Source organism: Podarcis muralis, chromosome 6, assembly GCF_964188315.1.
Source record: "Podarcis muralis chromosome 6, rPodMur119.hap1.1, whole genome shotgun sequence".
Lineage (NCBI taxonomy): Eukaryota > Metazoa > Chordata > Lepidosauria > Squamata > Lacertidae > Podarcis > Podarcis muralis.
The window spans coordinates 52,885,350-52,903,746 of NC_135660.1; the positions used below are offsets into that span (position 1 = coordinate 52,885,350).

At 43.2% G+C, this 18,397-nt stretch overlaps 1 protein-coding gene across 2 annotated transcripts in view; it reads left to right on the top strand.

Moving 5' to 3' along the window:
- GRK5 (G protein-coupled receptor kinase 5) overlaps positions 1-18,397 on the top strand; it is a 157,088-nt gene that overhangs the window by 36,940 nt on the left and 101,751 nt on the right. For both annotated transcript variants that reach the window (XM_028730092.2, XM_028730093.2), the window contains exon 2: positions 9,162-9,257. In XM_028730092.2, coding sequence (XP_028585925.2) covers positions 9,162-9,257 — 96 coding nt within the window. The remainder of the gene's footprint in view (positions 1-9,161; positions 9,258-18,397) is intronic.

Consider the following 18,397-nt stretch of genomic DNA (forward strand, 5'->3'; position numbering starts at 1 on the left):
TCCACCAGGCTAAAAATAAATGTCAATCCACAAAACAGACAGAAGATGGTAAGCAGTCTGTACTAATAAAAAATACTACAATTGGTACCATTTTCCTCCAGGAGAGGAACGCTGCTTAGGAAGTCAGTATAATGATCTAGCAGCGCAACAATAGGTGCATTCAAGTCTCTGCCAACAATTTCAAGTAGTCTCAAACTGATTATTTTAATTAATGGACCATGGTGTTGCCATTGTCTGTTCGCCGCCGTTTACTACGTCAATTGCTTTTGCCCAACCCATGACAGTAAATCTCACATCAGTGACTAGAGGAAAGCTTAATCTTCTGTTGTGGTAGTATTGGTAAGATGATCAAGTGTGCTGAAAACCTCGGCTCCAAAATGCGGCTCTACTGCAGCACGTGAGACCCGAAACAAAATGTGGTTGTGTAGAGTGCTTCCTGTTCAGGATTCCTGCTATTCTCTTCTATTTCCCCTTCTTAATTTCTTATCCCCAACAGTCAGTCAGCATACCAAACCCACTGCGCAAGCTCAGTCCTCATTGAGCTAATTTGTTTTTCTCTTTTTGGCGGCAGGGTATGTGTGTGTATCTCCTTAAGGTTCCCCCCATTTGTATTATTTTTTTTTTTTTTTGTACTTTTATGTTCCCCACATACCTGCCAACTTCTTCCTGAGCATGAGTGATGCTGTTTTGGCAACAAAAGCATTGGCACTCACGGCCTGAACATAGAAAATAAAAGAAGCAATGTATGTGGTGTAGCTCAGAATTGACTCAGTATGAAATGCCTACGTATTTCTACAAGCTGCTTGGTACGGTTGTCAGAGAAGAGACTCATAAGAGAAGCACCTTCAATGGAAAAGCAGAGAGTAAAATCAAGGCAGGTTTGTCAAATGCAGAAGTGGAGACATGACAGCCTGGAGCTGGAGCCAAAAGCATATATTTTTTTCAGGGAAGTTGGGACTCCTTCAAGCTTCAGAAAATCTGTACAAGGAAAGTAGTTGTGTAAATAATGTGGATGTTTTTCTTTTTCTTTTTGGTCTTTCATACACAGCTGAAATATTCACATTCCCCATATTAAGAACAAATATTTATATCATCTGAATCATGGGGATGGCAGGGGACATTGAATATGGGGCTGTGACATTTTGGGGGGAGTGAGTGATGAAATTACATCTAAAATCTATCTTCGGGAAACATAAGAATTTTTAGAAGTAATGAATCATTCATACATTTGCAGGCTGCTTTGTCACGTTATGTTCAGAATTAAAACCTGGTTGAAGTAAGTCTTAGTTTCTGTCGTAAAGAATCCAAACAATGGCAGTTGCTGGCTGCATTCCCCATATGTTAGCAAGATAATTTGTGCCACTAGAATTTCCCCCTCTTTTGTTGCTCTTTCATGATGACATTTCCTGTTTAGACTTAAGATGCAGCAGGACAAAAGCTCCACCCCAATTGTGAAAAAGAAGCTTTTCCTCTATGAAGGAAGGGTTTCTACTTTTAAAATTCTTTGTTGTTTCCTCCTAGCAGAGCAATATAACACTGCGTTTGTTTGGGGTTTCCCCCTCCCACCTCCAAATCTCTGTGTATATTTGTGAAATGTCACAACTGAATAAACTGAATACTGCCTTCATTTGAAAAGAAAGGTGACTCTAGTCTCCTGCCTGCAGATTCCACCTCATCTCAAGTTCCTCACCCCTACTCACTTTTTCTTTAAATGATGCCTCTAATTAAATGGACTGAACTAATGGGAACTCACTGATCTTTCAAGCACCCTTGTAAGAAGCTACACAATTCCCCTCTGCCCACCTGATGTTGCGCCATTTTAATTCCAACCCTGCTGTCATACCCCTTCCTGCCACCACTGTGCAAGAAGCCAAACCAGAGGTATACCTCATTATCTGTGACAATGCATAATCCAGCACCTGTGCAATAGAAACTTAAGGACAGCCCTGTTGGATCAGACCAAAGGCCTATCCAGTCTAGCATCCTCATTTGCTTCAGTAGCTAGCCATATGCCTGTCAAGGCTCTTGACATGGTTGCCATTGAGCAATGTCATCCACATTCACTGGAGCCTCTACACAATCTCTGCTGTGTAACACTATGGAATTAGTGATAACATACTGGAGCCCAGGTGCCAGGAGCAGGTACACACACACCGTCAGTACCCCTTTCCCGACGCAGTATTCTGTGCAAGTTGAATCTGCTGGACCATTTTCAAAGAAGAAGAAGAAGAGTTTGGATTTGATATCCTGCTTTATCACTACCCGAAGGAGTCTCCAAGCGGTTCACATTCTCCTTTCCCTTCCTCCCCCACAACAAACACTCTGTGAGGTGAGTGGGGCTGAGAGACTTCAAAGAAGTGTGACTGGCACAAGGTCACCCAGCAGCTGCATGTGGAGGAGCGGAGAAGCGAACCCGGTTCACCAGATTACAAGTCTATCACTCTTAACCACTACACCACACTGGCTCCTCACATGGAGTATGTTATGGTAGCCGGGTTTGGAGGTCACCCAAGCATGAATCTTCCATCAGCATGGGTTGCTGGCACTGAGGGAAAGCACTCTGGTCCACAGCCCTCGTCTCAGAATCTCATAGCAATGCAGAATCTAAGAATATCTGCAAACTCCAAAAGATGCTTCCTTAGGGGAGAATGGAAGCCCATCTGAAACATGCATTTCCCATGCCAGAGAGTTGCCCAAGACCCCCGCCCCTTATCAAAGTCTCTCTTAAGTTATTCACCCTTAACCAGCCTGTTAGTGATTCCAGATACAAGTTCAGTGGCGCCTGCCCTATGGAATGCCCTCCCATCAGATGTCAAGGAAATAAACAACTGTCTGACTTTTAGAAGACATCTGAAGGCAGCCCTGTTTCGGGAAGTTTTTAATGTTTGATCTTTTATTGTGTTTTTAATATTTTGTTGGGAGCCACCCAGAGTGGCTAGGGAAACCCAGCTAGATGGGCAGGGTATGTATGTATGTATGTATGTATGTATGTGTAAGTAAGTAAGTAAATAAATAAATAAATAAATAAATAAATAAATAATTTACTTTGTCTTTGATACAAAGGACAACTAGAGCTGGGTGTTATAAGCATACTGATAATACTCTACCCCAGGGGTAGGCAGCCCGGGGGCTGGATACAGCCCAATCGCCTTCTCTATCCAGCCCACGGACGGTCCGGGAATCAGCGTGTTTTTACACGAGTAGAATGTGTGCTTTTATTTAAAACGCATCTCTGGCTTATTTGTGGGTCCTGCCTGGTGTTTTTACATGAGTAGAATGTGTGTTTTTATTTAAAATGATTCTCTGGGTTATTTGTGGGGCATAGGAATTTGTTCAATTTTTTTTCAAAATATAGTCCGGCCCACCACATGGTCTGAGGGATGGTGGACCGGCCCGTGGTTGAAAAAGGTTGCCGACCCCTGCTCTACCCCATATCTCTGGGATTTTCGAATGTGATAAAAAGGATGAGAGGAAGAAGTCAACCTTGTAGGGCATGTGTTGGGAATCTTTTTTTCTTTTCTAGGGCTGAATTCCCTCTTTTTGCATGGCTTAATGTCCTCTCCGCATGCTGAGAAAGGGCAGCCTGCAGCAAGGAAACTAAGTGAAGTAGTGAGGCAGAAAGTGATACCTTCCCGCATGGCTGGTTTTCTCAGAATGGGACAGATGTTTGGGGAGGAGCATGGCTTAGGGAGAGTGCCAGGGGCTGGATTAAAAAGCCTGGTAAATCAGATTACACCCATGGGCTAGAGGTTTCCCATGCCTGATATAGTGCTATTTCCACAAAGAACAGCAACAGTACCATAGCATCACCTCCTGGGATCAGCCATCCAGGAAGGAGCAGAACTACTGTGGAAAGGTATCCCTACTCCTATCTGGGAGGTGGTCCAGAAGGGTACCATGGTCAATACTGCCAAAAGTCACAACAAAGTCCACAAGAATCCATAGGATCACACTCCAAATCTCTCTAGAGCATGCAACTAAATTTCTAAGACAGGTCTGGGTGATCACAGCAATATCTGTGTGAAACCTATGCCTAAAACCAGACTAATATAACAAATCAGTTTCACCTGGGAACACCTGGAGTTGTCCAGACAACATCTTTTCAAATTTGAGACCAACCTATAATAAAATGTCTCCCTACCCCTTCACCCAAGAAAATGGCATGGCTTTTTTCACTTGATATAGCCGTAATTGTGGTGTGGATGTTTTTAATTCCGTTTAATCAATTAATTGTGGATTATAATAGGATATTGAAGGGGTGGGGGGAAATTGACCCCAAAGAATTTATTCAGAAACCACCGTAGTTAATACAGTCTCAGCATGGATCCCGGTTTCCATTAGCAATAACGGAGTCCCTCTTGACTTCGTGGAACCAAGATATTGTCCCTTGTTTGCCTCTGGGGACTGGATTCTTCTCCAGTGTGTTTATTTTCCGCCATAAAAGCATCCTTTTGTAAACACATGGTATCATGGTTGATGTGAACAACATTACAAGAGAGGAACAGCCATTAATCAACATTAATTCGTTGGGTAATTAAGCCTGTGACCTCTGACATCGCATCATTAAGTGCTGGGTAGGATTCCACCGGAACATCTGTTCACTGTCAATCCCCCAAGCTGCCTTTATTTACAAAGAGACTTAGCCTTTATCTACTCCCAGACAAACACATAGACTCTGTAATGAGAACTGTTAATAAGCCGTCTGAGCTAGTGCTGTCTTAACCTGAGGGCCAGGCACGAGAGCAAACAAAAGGCTCGCTCTGTGTGTGTGTCTCTGAGAAAATGTTGACTTTGAGGCATTTGAAAAGGCTTCCAGTTTGTTTTCTATCTTTCGAGATTTCATTTTAAATGAATTTGAAATTCAGTTGTAGATGTGAGTGTAAGTGCACCTGAAATCCATCTCTTGGGGGGGGGGGTTGTGTCCTGGAAAGGATGTCCATTGGACCCGCCAAGTTGATGAACGTTGCTGGAGCTGCGTGAGAACCTCTGCTCAGTGGTCTGGTCCCAAGGCAGCAACTGTTCAGAGAACTCTGGGCCAGCTCTGTGGTTCCTTCCCACAGACATGTCACCAGCCACTGAGAGAGGAAGAGCTCTCTGTGTTTGTCTGCATCGTCGGAAATTGTGTAGATGTGAAAAACAAACGTGCGCCAAACTTTGTGTGCACTGAATGTTCAATGTTTAACTTGGAGGGGATGTCAGTGGATCTGGTTGATTTAAATACAGGTCTGCCTAATCCCCTAAAAAGCAAGAACTTGGAGGGTGTGATGTGGGGGGGGGGGGAGCATACAAGTGGTAGGATGCTAACCTGCTCAAAGTAATCTTCCTGCCATCTCCCCCCAGTCCTTTTGTTCTCAGCTGAGCTCCTATGCTGAAAGCAAGGACATAAGTACTGGGAGAAGAAAGGTTGCGGGGAGATCGTTTATTTTTATACCACCTTTCATCAATAAAAAGATATTAGGGAAGTGTACAACATGGGTGAAAACATAATACAGCGCAATAAGTCAAATATCATAAAAAATTAATAAGCATACTATATTTTTTAAATGGCAAAAAGACTGCATCAGCAGCATATTCAATAACACCTTCAAGTAAAAGCCAGGGGGAATGGGTGGAGTTTTTTTTTAAGTTTCTTAAAATATTGCAAGTGATGGAGTCAGCCATACAGTATATCTGCCTGAAGGGTATTTTGTAAGGTGCGAGCCACTACAGATAAGGTTCTCTCTCCAGTGCTTTCTAGGCTGAGCATGGGAAAAATTTGGCCCCATTAGTATGTTGTCGGGGAATACTAGGTTTACACAAATGGGGTTTCACTGTTGTGTTTGTTAGGATTCAGCTGTTTTGATGCAGTTTGGACCGAACAAGAGCATATTTTAACCCTTCAAGCACCACCAGCCTTTCCAGCTGAATAACCTCAGCCCAATCCATTTATCTGAGATTAGAGTTTTCCTAACATAGCTTTCCTGGGACGCGGGTGGCACTGTGGGTAAAAGCCTCAGCGCCTAGGGCTTGCCGATCGAAAGGTCGGCAGTTCGAATCCCCGCGGCGGGGTGCGCTCCCGTTGTTCGGTCCCAGCGCCTGCCAACCTAGCAGTTCGAAAGCACCCCCGGGTACAAGTAGATAAATAGGGACCGCTTACTAGCGGGAAGGTAAACGGCGTTTCCGTGTGCGGTTCTGGCTCACCAGAGCAGCGATGTCACGCTGGCCACGTGACCCGGTAGTGTCTCCGGACAGAGCTGGCCCCCGGCCTCTTGAGTGAGATGGGCGCACAACCGTAGAGTCTGTCAAGACTGGCCCGTAAGGGCAGGGGTACCTTTACCTTTACCTTTACCTTTACCTTTACCTTTACCTTTACCTAACATAGCTTTCAGGCTAGTTTTGATTCCTCTCACCACTGGAAATTAGCCACTGGGATAGTCCTCTTCCAACTACTTGGTGGTAATCAACCAATTCAGGTACATTGCAGCTCCTCCACACACGTGTATTAGATTGGACTTTCCCTGCCCTCTGCTGTTGCTGCAAAATTCACTGACTGCCATGGCCAGTCCCACTTCCATACCCATAATGAGGCATTAAACAGTCAGATTTCTTCATCCATTCAGTGAATTCCCACATATCTACTAATGACAACCCTATTTCATGCGGATCACAGCTGAGCACTAAAACTTGCTTATTGATCCTTTTAGCACTGTTGCACAGTGAGAGTATCTGAGTTGCTTAACTCAGTACAAAGAGCTCTGTCCAAATGCTGAGTCTTTAATGAAAATCACAGATCTCCCTCCCTCCCTCCCTCTCCCTCCAGTGGCATATTCCCCCCACCCCACAATGGTGCAAGCTAGAATCCTGATGTGTCAGACTCATTCAGTTAACTTCAAGCCCAAATGGTAAAACTGAGGCATACAGTATGGTTTTTCTACCTAGTTTTTTTGTGGCAAAAGCTGCGATGGAAACCTAGTGAGCCTCTGAACATGGCAGCAGGGATCAAAGTGAGAGGTGAACAGCCTTCATTTTCACACCTCTGCAATTACCATTGTATCCAGCGAGATGCCTCCTTTTAGCTTTTCACTCAGCCAGACAATTTTACCTTGTCTCAGCTGTCTCGGTGCATTATGTCCTTCAAGTCCTCACAAACCCACACAAACATACACACACGCACACGTACACTCGTCGTCGTGCCGAACTGCATTTGGAGCGAGCCAAGCGAGGATGGTTTTCAAGAGACAGGCTGCAAGCTGGAAAGGTCAGACAGATTAAAGCAGTTGATTGGAATCTTTAACGTAAAGACGTCACAGGCTCAAGAGTGCCGCTATATTACGCTCGGATACAAGCAAATGAGTCATCAACTGATGCTGCTGTTTTTGTAGGACGAGGAACAGGAGGGGAGAAGCCATTGGCTATACTGTGCACCAATCATGCTTGTAACTAGGGAACTCCAGCCTCTCCCCACCCCAATCTTGGCAGACATTCATGTTTCAAAAAACCACACATCATTTTGGTATGCCCGTGCATACCTTTTTCACCCAGAGTAATTTACACCCTATCTTGCTCACATAGTAACAACTTTTGCTTCTGCTTAATTTGCACCATAATTGCTTTTCACTGCTTTTGTTCTTCAGTATTTAATACTTGTAATAGCTATTCCATCTTCTCCTTACTGCTGTGAGTAAAGGAGTCTACAGATTGCCAAGTCTGATAAGGACACTCTAGCCAACTGTTTTGTATTCTGTTCCGTAATTAGTGTTTATGTAGCTCTGTGAATTCCCCAGGGTGATTTTTAAAACCAGAGAGTAGAGTTCTTTCTAAAACTGTGAAAGGTACGGCAAGATAAGACTCCAAGACAGAGAAGAGGAGGAGAAATGTGTGTTGTGTTGTGTTGTGTTGTGTTGTGTGTGTGCATATGTATATAAAATTGAAGAAGCAGGGATGCACGTATTAGAAGACAGAAATGCAGAGTTTTGGAAAGGCCTGTGATGGCATTTCATGGAAGATGCATCTGTAATAAATTCCAGAAACACAGAGTGATTCAGAATGATATATTTCTTGAATAAAAAGTGCGCAGGAGATGAATGCAATGACTGAGGAATAAAGGAACCTGAAGATGGAACAGTCAATGGGACCTGTAAATAGCTTTCAGGTGGAATGAGACTGGAAGTGTCAGAAATTCACTAGATCATTTTCGAAGCAAATTATCCACGCCAAAATGGGAAGCGTCTCTGTACATGTAGACATGCCAGCTCTGAGGGTGAATCTGATATTTTCCAAATATGACGACTCTGTCTGATTTTTAATGCATTACTTTGGTAATGCATTGATAGGTAGGAATTCGTATTACCTCTATGTTATTAATGCATGATACAGGTATCTGACTACTCCAAGGACTTTGTTTATTTGTCACTTGTAAAGCTGTTCTTTCCTAATGACCTCATCCAGCTGGACACAAGGCTAACTCTTTCTACCACAATTGTGAGGAGCAGAACAGCTACCTTTTCTGTACATTGACTGGCCAAATATTTTCTAATATAAATTTTCAAAAGAGAAAGCCAAAAATCTGGGGTGGGGGGCAGAGTGGAGAACTTGGCAGGGCTCTAATGTTTTTGCTGGTTTTGTATATGTACACCTACATTTGGAATAGTGCAGGCAGCTTTTGGACCAGACCTAGTAATTACAGTCATTTTTCTATTTCCCATAATATTATTTAGACAAAGGGGTTTGATGAGGCAGGTTCATACAGCTCCTTTTGCGGTTGTACTGTGGCAAGTAATCTCTTGTTCCGGCACAGCTAGGGATGGACTATACATGTGTCCTGTTTTCTGACAGTTGTGGCCTCCTTTTTATGGGTCTTTAAATTTGTTTGGGGGGGTGTAAGCTGTTTTGCCTGTTTGGGGGTGGGTTTCTGAGTCAGTTTTTCTTCTGCAAAAGGGGTGAGTCAGTTTTTCTTCTGCAAAAGGGGTGTGTTCTGCTGCCCACAGCAGTTTATTCATGCAAGGCCAAGAAGAAGTGCTCATGATTCCCCATCCAACTACTGTACACCAATAACACAAAACCTTGAACACTCTGCGCATGCATGCATCTGCGTCCCACAGCTGAGATGTGTGGAAGAATAGGAAAGATGTGAACAGAATACAGTCAAGAACTTAATCTCCATCTCTTTTCTACTCCTGCAGGGGGTGGAGGAAAGCGCAAAGGGAAAAGCAAAAAGTGGAAGGAAATTCTGAAGTTTCCACATATTAGTCAGTGTGATGATCTTCGAAGAACAATAGGTAAGAACTGTTTTCTTTGCTTTGTTTTTCTCATGTCTTTTATCAACACCCTTTCATGTAGGAAGTTGTGGGAGGCTTGGCTTTAATATGAATCCTAGGGAATTGTGATTAAACCAGCTCATCATTTTGCCTCCAAGGTAACATTTTAAACTTCTTAGCATCTTTTAATTAAAGTCTGATTTATACCCAAAAATGCAAGAAAATGATTGAGGCTTATTCATGGAAGGCTTTTTGAGTCTCACCCACCCATGTTTACAAGTACCTAAGATGCTTGATGCCACATTAATTTTAGCAAGGCAGCAATCAATGGCCTGGACTGATTCCTTGCTAGCAGGTTCGCCTTGCATATGAATGGTTCAGTGCACATGGATTTGCATTCATGGCTGCATGGGGATATCACATAAGTATCTTGCCCTTGTGGCTTGTATAAATTATGTGCTAAATCGAATAAGGTGGGTTTTAGGTAGTGTGGGACATTTTATCTGTTACTGCAGGCATCCCTGTATAGGGAAGTTTTTAATGTTTGATATCTTACTGTGTTTTAATATATTGTAAACTGCCCAGAGTGGTCGGGGCAACCCAGTCAGATGAGCAACATATAAATAATAAATTGTTGTTGTTGTTATCCCATTTTCTTTTTTGGAACTGTGAGCTGAAAAGTGAAAGGTTTGTACACAAGGCACAAACCACTGAAGACATGCATTCATCCCAACTGCATTACTTTTTTAGGAGTTTTGAAGGGTTTTCTCATGCCTAATGGATGTCACACTTTATTTGATCTTTGAGTTGCAGCCTCCCCGGCCCTATCGCAAACTACTGTCCTCGAGTTTAAAAGCAGTTTTGCACTTATTCATATCCAGTTGTCTTCCCAGAAGCACATACATAGGGTTATTTTGATCTCCCAGTGGCACTGAGAATACTAAACCATCAGAGAGAGTGGCTGGTTAAAGGGCTACCCAATGAGCTGAAGGAAGTTCTGAACCCAGGTCTTCCTGGTCAAAGACAAATACCACCCCAACCTCTCTCAACCTGGTACCCTGCAGAAGCAGTTGGACGTGATTCCCATGCTTCCTGACCATTGCTTCCTGGGTCTGATGGAAATTGTCACCCAAAAACATCTAGAGAGCATCATGTTGGGGAACGCTTCTCTGTCCGTTACACCACTGGTGGGTACACCATGGATCATGATACACCAGACCATCACATGGACATATCAAGGGCACTACGAGCTTCTTCTCATTGCTAGCCTTGATTGCAAGTGGAGGCTGAGGTCCCCAGCTCTTTTCTGTCCTGGGACTGTTTTGGTGGCAGCAGCACACAACCCTGGAACCGAGCATAGCTATGAGACCCTAGCTTTCAATTACATGGCTTTGCTAAAGCTAAGATCAAGGAGGGAATTTCTGTGTCCTAGCACCTGCCTAGAATGCTGTGCCACTAGTCTAAATTAGACTGTTCTGTGTCATTGTGGGACTTGCTAATAAAGGATTGTTACCCACGCTGCAGCCTCAGTTCCTCAGCTGCGTGGTTGGGATTTGGAATGAAATCTGCAGAATTCTGTTGATGTTCCTTTAGTGAAATGCTTGGAATCTTCATTTATTTTGCAGGTGTACTTTACTTATGTTAAATAAAATTGAATAGGCAAAAGCTGATGATTGTGATTTTTGATTTTTGATTAACATTAATTACTTTAAAAAGAAACGTCTAATAAACCAAGATTCCCCACCCCCGCCACACACACATCAAAACAGTGAAGGTGACAAAAAGGCTGATGAGTTGTGTTACCCTTAATTAGTTCAAGAAATGTAGCTGATTTAGTCTTAAATAGCACTATTCACATTGAAATAAAGATTTTCTTAACTATTTAAGTTGAAGCCTTCCTGCTTCATTCTGATTAATCTCTGGCTACGTGTTTATAATAATATACTGATTAACCTCTGGTTATGTACAGTCGTACCTTGGTTTTTGAACAGAATGCATTCCAGAAGTCGGTTCAACTTCCAAAACATTCAGAAACCAAGGCGTGGCTTCCGATGCGCTTCCAGTTGTTTCCAGGCATCCTGGAAACAATAGCATTGGACATTCAGCTTCCAAAAAAGTCCAAAAACCGGAGCACTCACTTCCGGGTTTTGGTCGCTCGGGAGCCGAAATGTACGAGTACCAAGGCGTTCGACCACCAAGTTACGACTGTATTTATAATAATTTCACAAGGAAGATGAAAACAATTATGAACTCATAACTGTTCAATTGTAACTCTAACCTCTTGGATTTATAACCTGTAGATTTCTGATCGAGAAAACCAGTGTCAGCAAGTGATGTGCTACAGTGTCATTATTATGATCATTTCCAGGCAAAACGGTGAATGATAAGTTGAGAAACAAAGTAGGGCCTCGTTTTCAGGCTTGCAGCTATTTCTTATTGTGCTGACAAGAAGTGTGGCCTGTACAAAAGCAAGGGTATTTCCCCACGTTTATCAAAGGGAGCTCAGATTAGCTCCAAATGAAGTTCCTGTGGCTGGTTTCCCAGCATGTTAACTCAGTAAACATGGGGAAAGATGCTGATTTTGTGGCAGTGCGATGATCACATGCAAACAGTATTTGGTTAGATGGTTACATGAGTCAACCACTGCAAAATGCTATAAAGCATTCTTGTTGGCTAATTCTGGGTGGTGGCGGGGGTTGGGGGAGCGGAGGGACTCAAAAGGACTCCTATCTGCAGCAAAAAACACACACACCCCAAAAACCAAATAAAACCCAGCACGAATTCAATTGCTGAATTAGCCAGGCACGGGGCCATGATGGCCTCCAAACTATAGGTCATTAAGGTAACAAAGGAAGTGCCTCTTCTGGAGAAAAGGGAACAGATAGCACTGAGAAACTCTGCAGGTAACGAGAGGCAGCAGTTGGTCACAACTCCCAGGTTAGATTGTGTGTAAGGCATTCTTCAGCAACCTGGTGTCCTTCAGATGGGACCATAACTGCCATCAGCCTCAGCCGGCCGAAGGCAACATTTGATTGTGGTTAGGAATAAATTAAGTAAGCCTGTGTGCGTTTATTGTAAGCACAAGAAAAACCTAAATAACGAGCATTAGTTATTATGCTTTTCAGGTCTTCTATAGGCACTCCTCGTACATTTCCATACCCCAGCTATCTAGAAATTCAAAAATGATCCAAGAGTTGCAATGAGACGCTGCGTGCTGCTTTCGCCACATCACAGGAAACTGCAGACTTGCCCAGATGGGCTATCTCACACCCATTGTCTTTGTCATTGCAGCGTACTTCCTTCCAGATGCGTAACTTGCCCGTTAAGTGGTGACTGTTAAAAAAAACAAAAAACCTCACTATCTTGGGGGTGATAGTTTCTTTTCCTGCCATGTGTGCATTCGTTAATTTAATACAGCACATGGGAGCACCAGGTTTAAGACTATTGTCTTAGTTGGCTGGTCCTAAATCTACAAAGTTGGTGGGTTCAATATAGCCCCTGATTGGCCAAGTGATCCAACAGGAAGTTCTGGTTTTTTCACTTAGCAGTAATTAGAAATCACCCACCTGGGGCAAATGCTGTACGTCATGGTTCCTCCAGTTCTTGCGATTCTAACAAATGTCCTGGGCACCCTGGTGAATCCTTTGAAAGAACTATGTCATTCAATAACAGCTTTAATACCACATGAACTAGGGCTTTGCTATGACTAAACGCTATTGTTTCGCCATTCTTGGATCTCTTCTCTTCAAATACTTGAAGCTCAAATATATTTTCTTTGAACACCATCCCAGTATTGGATGAACTGTGGACTGTTTTCCGCCATTGCGAGCTTTATTGCAGTGCATGGAATCAAGTGAAAAATGTCATTTTTCATAATACCATCAGAGAAAGTATGTGAAAAACAAGCCGTTTTCTGCATCTGGGGAGGCTGAAAACCTAACACTGAACAAACAGGCTGACTGTACTTGACAGGTTCCAGGACTTCAAGGGGTCACAGGAGAAATGAGTTTTAAATGATCTCAGCCCACATTCTATTTGCAGCATTTATTTCACAAAACTTAATCCATTAAGGATTACTTTGGCAGTGCACAACTAGAGAGGAACCAAGAAAGCTATCGCTCTTTTCCCATAAGGGGCAGGCAACAAAAAACCCATCTCCTCCCCTACGTAAAACTAGAGAACCCATATTTGACAACTTTGCTCAAACGAAGCTTAGAACTAATACCACTAAGTAGCTCATTTTATTTTATTTGTGGTCAAGAGTAGTAAATTTCCTACAGTGAATTCCCATGTGTGTGGTGCTCAGTGTTACAACATACCCTGAACATGCTCCAAAATCCTAATACAATCACGGGCAGGGGGGAAATCGCCTTTTGTTTATCACTGAAAACAAGAGGGGTGTTTGTCGGGAGTTTCTGGGCCTGTCATGATCTTATTTGGTAATACGAGTTACTGACTCTTAATTAGTATTTATGCAGAATGCTTGAAATTAGAAGGTGCCTTAGTGCTCTGTATTCATGCTGAGATATATCAGCTGACTGTTAAGTAAACTGTCTTTGAAAGGAATTTAAGGGACCTGACGTGCAAGATTTGTGCAGGGGGGAAGATGAAGGATAGAATTCAAGTGCAGTGGCATCTGGGGAGGGGAGGCTGGTCCATTTGGGTGAATGGGGCGCTGTCTGACTCACCTCAAGCCTGCTCACAGCCAGCCCCACTTGGCTTGCCCTACAACCAGTCCAGGGATTAGCACTGGCTGACAGCCTTCTGCCTCCTTAGTTTCAGGCCACATATTTAAAGCACTGTGATCCCACCTGAGACAGTCATGGCTTTCCCCATAGTTTGTTAAGAGTGCTGTCAGTTGTTAGGAGACCTCTATTCCACTCCCAGAGCTACAATTCCCTGAGTGGTTTTACTATCACTCCCTCTTCCCAGGGAACTCTAGAAACTGTAGCTCTGTGAGGAAATGAGAGGTCTCTTGACAACTTTCAGCACCCTCAATAAACTTCAACTCCCAGAATTCTTTGGAGGAAACTGTGAGGGTTCAAAGTGGTATTGTATTGCTTTACCTGAATGGTGGGAATGTGGCATCAGTGTTTCCTTTGCAGAGCTCATCAGGGAAGAGGTTGGGGACAACACTAGAATTAGTTGGCTGTCTGACATTAAATCTGGCTCTGCTTGTCATTATGTTTGACTCCAACTTAACTGACTACCTTCAGACCTCGCAGTCCCAATCAATACCACCCACCACTGCAGGTATGTTGGAGGGACAGCGGTGGGAATGGGCAGATTTGCACTTCAGAATCAGTATTTTTTTGGGGGGGGGGTCACAACTTTTCCACCCCAGCATTGTGGCGCTGATCCAAATCAGCCCTGTCCCGATTTTTAGGAAAATCAAAAGACATTGGGAGCCACAGCGACAAGTCTCCTGCCTCCCTAATATTTATTGCTTGAGGGAGCAAGAGAGCAGAAAGTCGAGCTTTGTGGAAACGTGGAATCCATATTCAGTTCTGGAGCATTTACCACAAGTGGCTGAGGGACAATGTTTCACCCTTTCAGTCCTTGCTGCGCAAGGTGAAATTTCACATTGTGCTCAGTTTGTATATTGAATAGTGACCTCTAGCCTTCTCATTTTTTGTGGGTTAGTGCCATGAGACCCTGGGGGATTTAATACTTCCTGTACTGCAGACTTTCTTTGGTTTTGCTGCTGTTACTACCTCCTTGGCCATCTGTTTCTGCAAACACTGAAATACTGTTGAGTCACACACTCAGCAATGATACAGTATCATTGCATGTGTACACCACTGAACAGCAATGGTTGTCAACCTTTCTTTCTGGCATGGTGAGTTTGTGTGTGTGTGATGCATACACGGGGTCATGCTAATCAAACACATGTGTTATCTCAGAGCGAAATACAAAAGGTACTTAGGACAGATTTTACCACTTGGAAAAGCATGTATAAATAATGGGCCCCGTTTATACACAATAACATTTGATTATATGTCACCCTGATAATACCTTTGAAGGGTGTGGTATAACCTAAATAATAAATGATTATACACACACTCACACACATATACACATGTACAAAAAGTCCCATGCATTAATTCTTTCTGTTAGGAAAGCAAATAGGCCATAAAAATTGACACTAGAATTATATGTCAAACTACTATGCCATAGCAGCTTTTACAAACATCTGATTGATTTGTTCTATGCCTAAAAAGCACTCCTTCTCTGTTCATTTGATTGCCTGCTTTTGGGGGGCTTACTTTGGGGGCAGGGGGAAACATCATCCTGCCTGACACTGTATTGAAGTTTTTCTGTTTTGTCCAATTTGAGGCTTGGTTGTCAGTTTACTTTGTGAAATGGCTTCACAGTTTGCTCCACAAGGGACAAAACAGGATGTAAATTAGATTTTTAATGGTCTTAGAGGTCCAGATTAATTTAAAACTGCATACTTTAATAAGACATTTCCTTTTATTTTCCTTTGGAGGGGAAATCATACCCCACTTAAAATAGAAAATAATACAGTGCAATAAGAGTTTCTGGTGCAAACACCAAGGATACATGCTCTAGATTTGCACATTGCAAAATGGGTCCAAAACAGCCCTAATCTAGCTGTTCGGGATGTGTGCAACAGCTGTGAGTTTGTCAGTTGAAGAATTTGTTTGCAGAATACATTGCATTTGCTGCTCTTGGAGACCTGTGCTCTTTTAAACACAGTTTCTAGGAGAATGGAGGTGGGGAAGAATCCATGCCAGCTAAAATCATGAGTTGTAAAGATTATGGAAGGCTTTAATCAAAAACATGCATTCCTGACAAGCTTAGATGAATATAGGACATCAGCAAGTTATGTGGCAGCTCCCCATCTGAGTTCTTGAGCTGCAGTCCTGTGTGTATCAGTAAATCCTATAAAACTAAACAGGACTTACTTTTAAGGAAACATGTATAGGATTGCACAGTTGGAACATGAGGGTACCAGGTGAGAGGCAATTCTGCAGCCAGGATACCACTCCTCAGGATGTCTTCTCCCCAGTCGCACCTTGTAACAGGTGACTTTCTGCCACAAAGTCCATCCTCTCCTTCACCCTAGACCAGCACAGCCCATAGGTACCTTCTTCTTTTGAGGCTGGAAAGCAATGGGGATTATCTATTTGTACCACAAATGGGGGGGGGGGAATGGATTGTGTTAGCAGCAGTACCATTTAGTACGTGGTGGATGAAACTGATTACTTCTAAGATAAACAAGATTTCCTTTAAGAGATTACAATGCTGATTGTGTAATATTGAAGGCACTAAATGACAAAACCCAAGCACTGTACTTCTCCTAAAGAGAAGTCAACCCTTTGCACCACCTGATGATCTCAGCACCTTGATCAGCAGCAGAACTTGGGGTCTTCTCTTTACACCATGATTTTGTTTATTCTGTTAACTGGCAATTTATCCACCCGCCCCCTGACTTTTCTTGTGAGTATGGAGATTCAAGTGATCTTTGGGTGCTTGCATTCTGAGGAATACATTCCAGCCAAGAGCAGATCTCCAGCTACAGTCATTGACATGTAAACAGCTTTCCTAGTTGACAGATAGGGCGGGATGGGGGCTATATTGATGTGAGTGGAAACAGATGCTCAAGTGGCGTGTCTTCACAGGTTCCATGTGCCAATGTGTCACTGTCAAAAATAGCAGAGCACACATGAAAAACCTGAGCCATCACAACTCTTTGAGTTGAAAGGGCTGTAACTTCCTTTATTTCATTGGAGATAGGCCAAACAGATCTTGAGGTATGAGTTCCTCAGTCCTTCACCAATATTTTGCCTCTAACATGTCAGAGGACCCCCACAAGGTGGGAAACTAAAAAAACTCTTACTGAACAGTATAACCAGTAGGCTACCTTTTGTTTCTGATGTTCTGATATTGCACAGAGAGAGCTACCAGAGATAGGGCAGGATCAGTGAAAATCAGGTGCCTCACCTTACGCAAGAGGGAGACCTTTTCAGTAATGCAAAGCTATCAGTGGTTGCAACCCACTAAAAATGTGTAGTCCTCCGTACACTTCTTTGAAGACTTTTGATTTTGCTATTTTCAGATTTAAAGCTGTAGATCTAGGAGTGAAGAGCCAGTGATCTTTCGGTTGTTGCTGGACACTCCAAGTCCTATCAACCCAACCCCAGCTAACTTGGCCAATGGGAGTCCAGCAGCGTTTGGAGGGGCACAGGTTTGCCATCCATGCTTTAGATGTTTTGATTTCAGATTTCATTTGTATTCCCCCCCCCTAAAATTGTTGTTCTTGTTTGCAGCCTGTTTGACTAAAAATAGAGATGGTAAGAACAGCCAGGCCAGAATGAAAGAAACTGGTTTTTAAGAAATATGATCAGGCTTTTCATCTTGTGTGGCTAAAGAGAGGGAGGGAATAGGGAAAGACAGGAATGGTCTTAAGACCAAAAACTTTTTTATATCTATGGCAAGCTCTGGAGTGGAGGGGGGAAAGGGCGTAGCACAGATGCCAGTGTGTCCCCTTGAAAAGTGGGGCGAGAGCCGATGCAAAAGTCAGAACGCCTGAAATTGGTGTGATGAATATTGTTTTACAGAAGGTTTTTTGCATTTGACATTTTGAGCATGTGATTTAATAGTGGTTTGGCTGCTTCTAGAAAATAGGAAGAAAATGTTCCTGGCCTTTGGCAGGAGTGAAAGCGACAACCTTCCCAACACCCTCATTTCCTTTAGTTTAAGGTCTGGCTTCCAGGGGGTGGGAGGCTGTCGTCACATCATCAGTGAGTTCAAATGAGAACACTGTAGCGCCAAAGAGCCGAAAATCCAGGGAGAGGGAACTGAAAGCAGACAACTTTGTTTCTTTCTTGTGGAGCATGTCCCAGGTATCGCCAGGAAGAAAATCCACAGTATAGTTTTGCTTTCCTCCATAACAAGTGTCACTCAACAGTCTGTACCACATTTTGGGATGGCTGGGGTCAGCTCAGCATCTTACAATCCCAAGTCATATAAACTGTGGTCTCTTCAGTTTGCTTTCTGTGCATCTTTCGGAGGAGGCCAAAACACTAGCTTACTGTCTGCCCTGCTTCTGCGCCTGGCGTGTTCTTGCTCATGTGTTTAAAACAAGTATTTCAGATGAACCTCTTCTTGGGTGTTTGCATGTAGCGCAACATTCA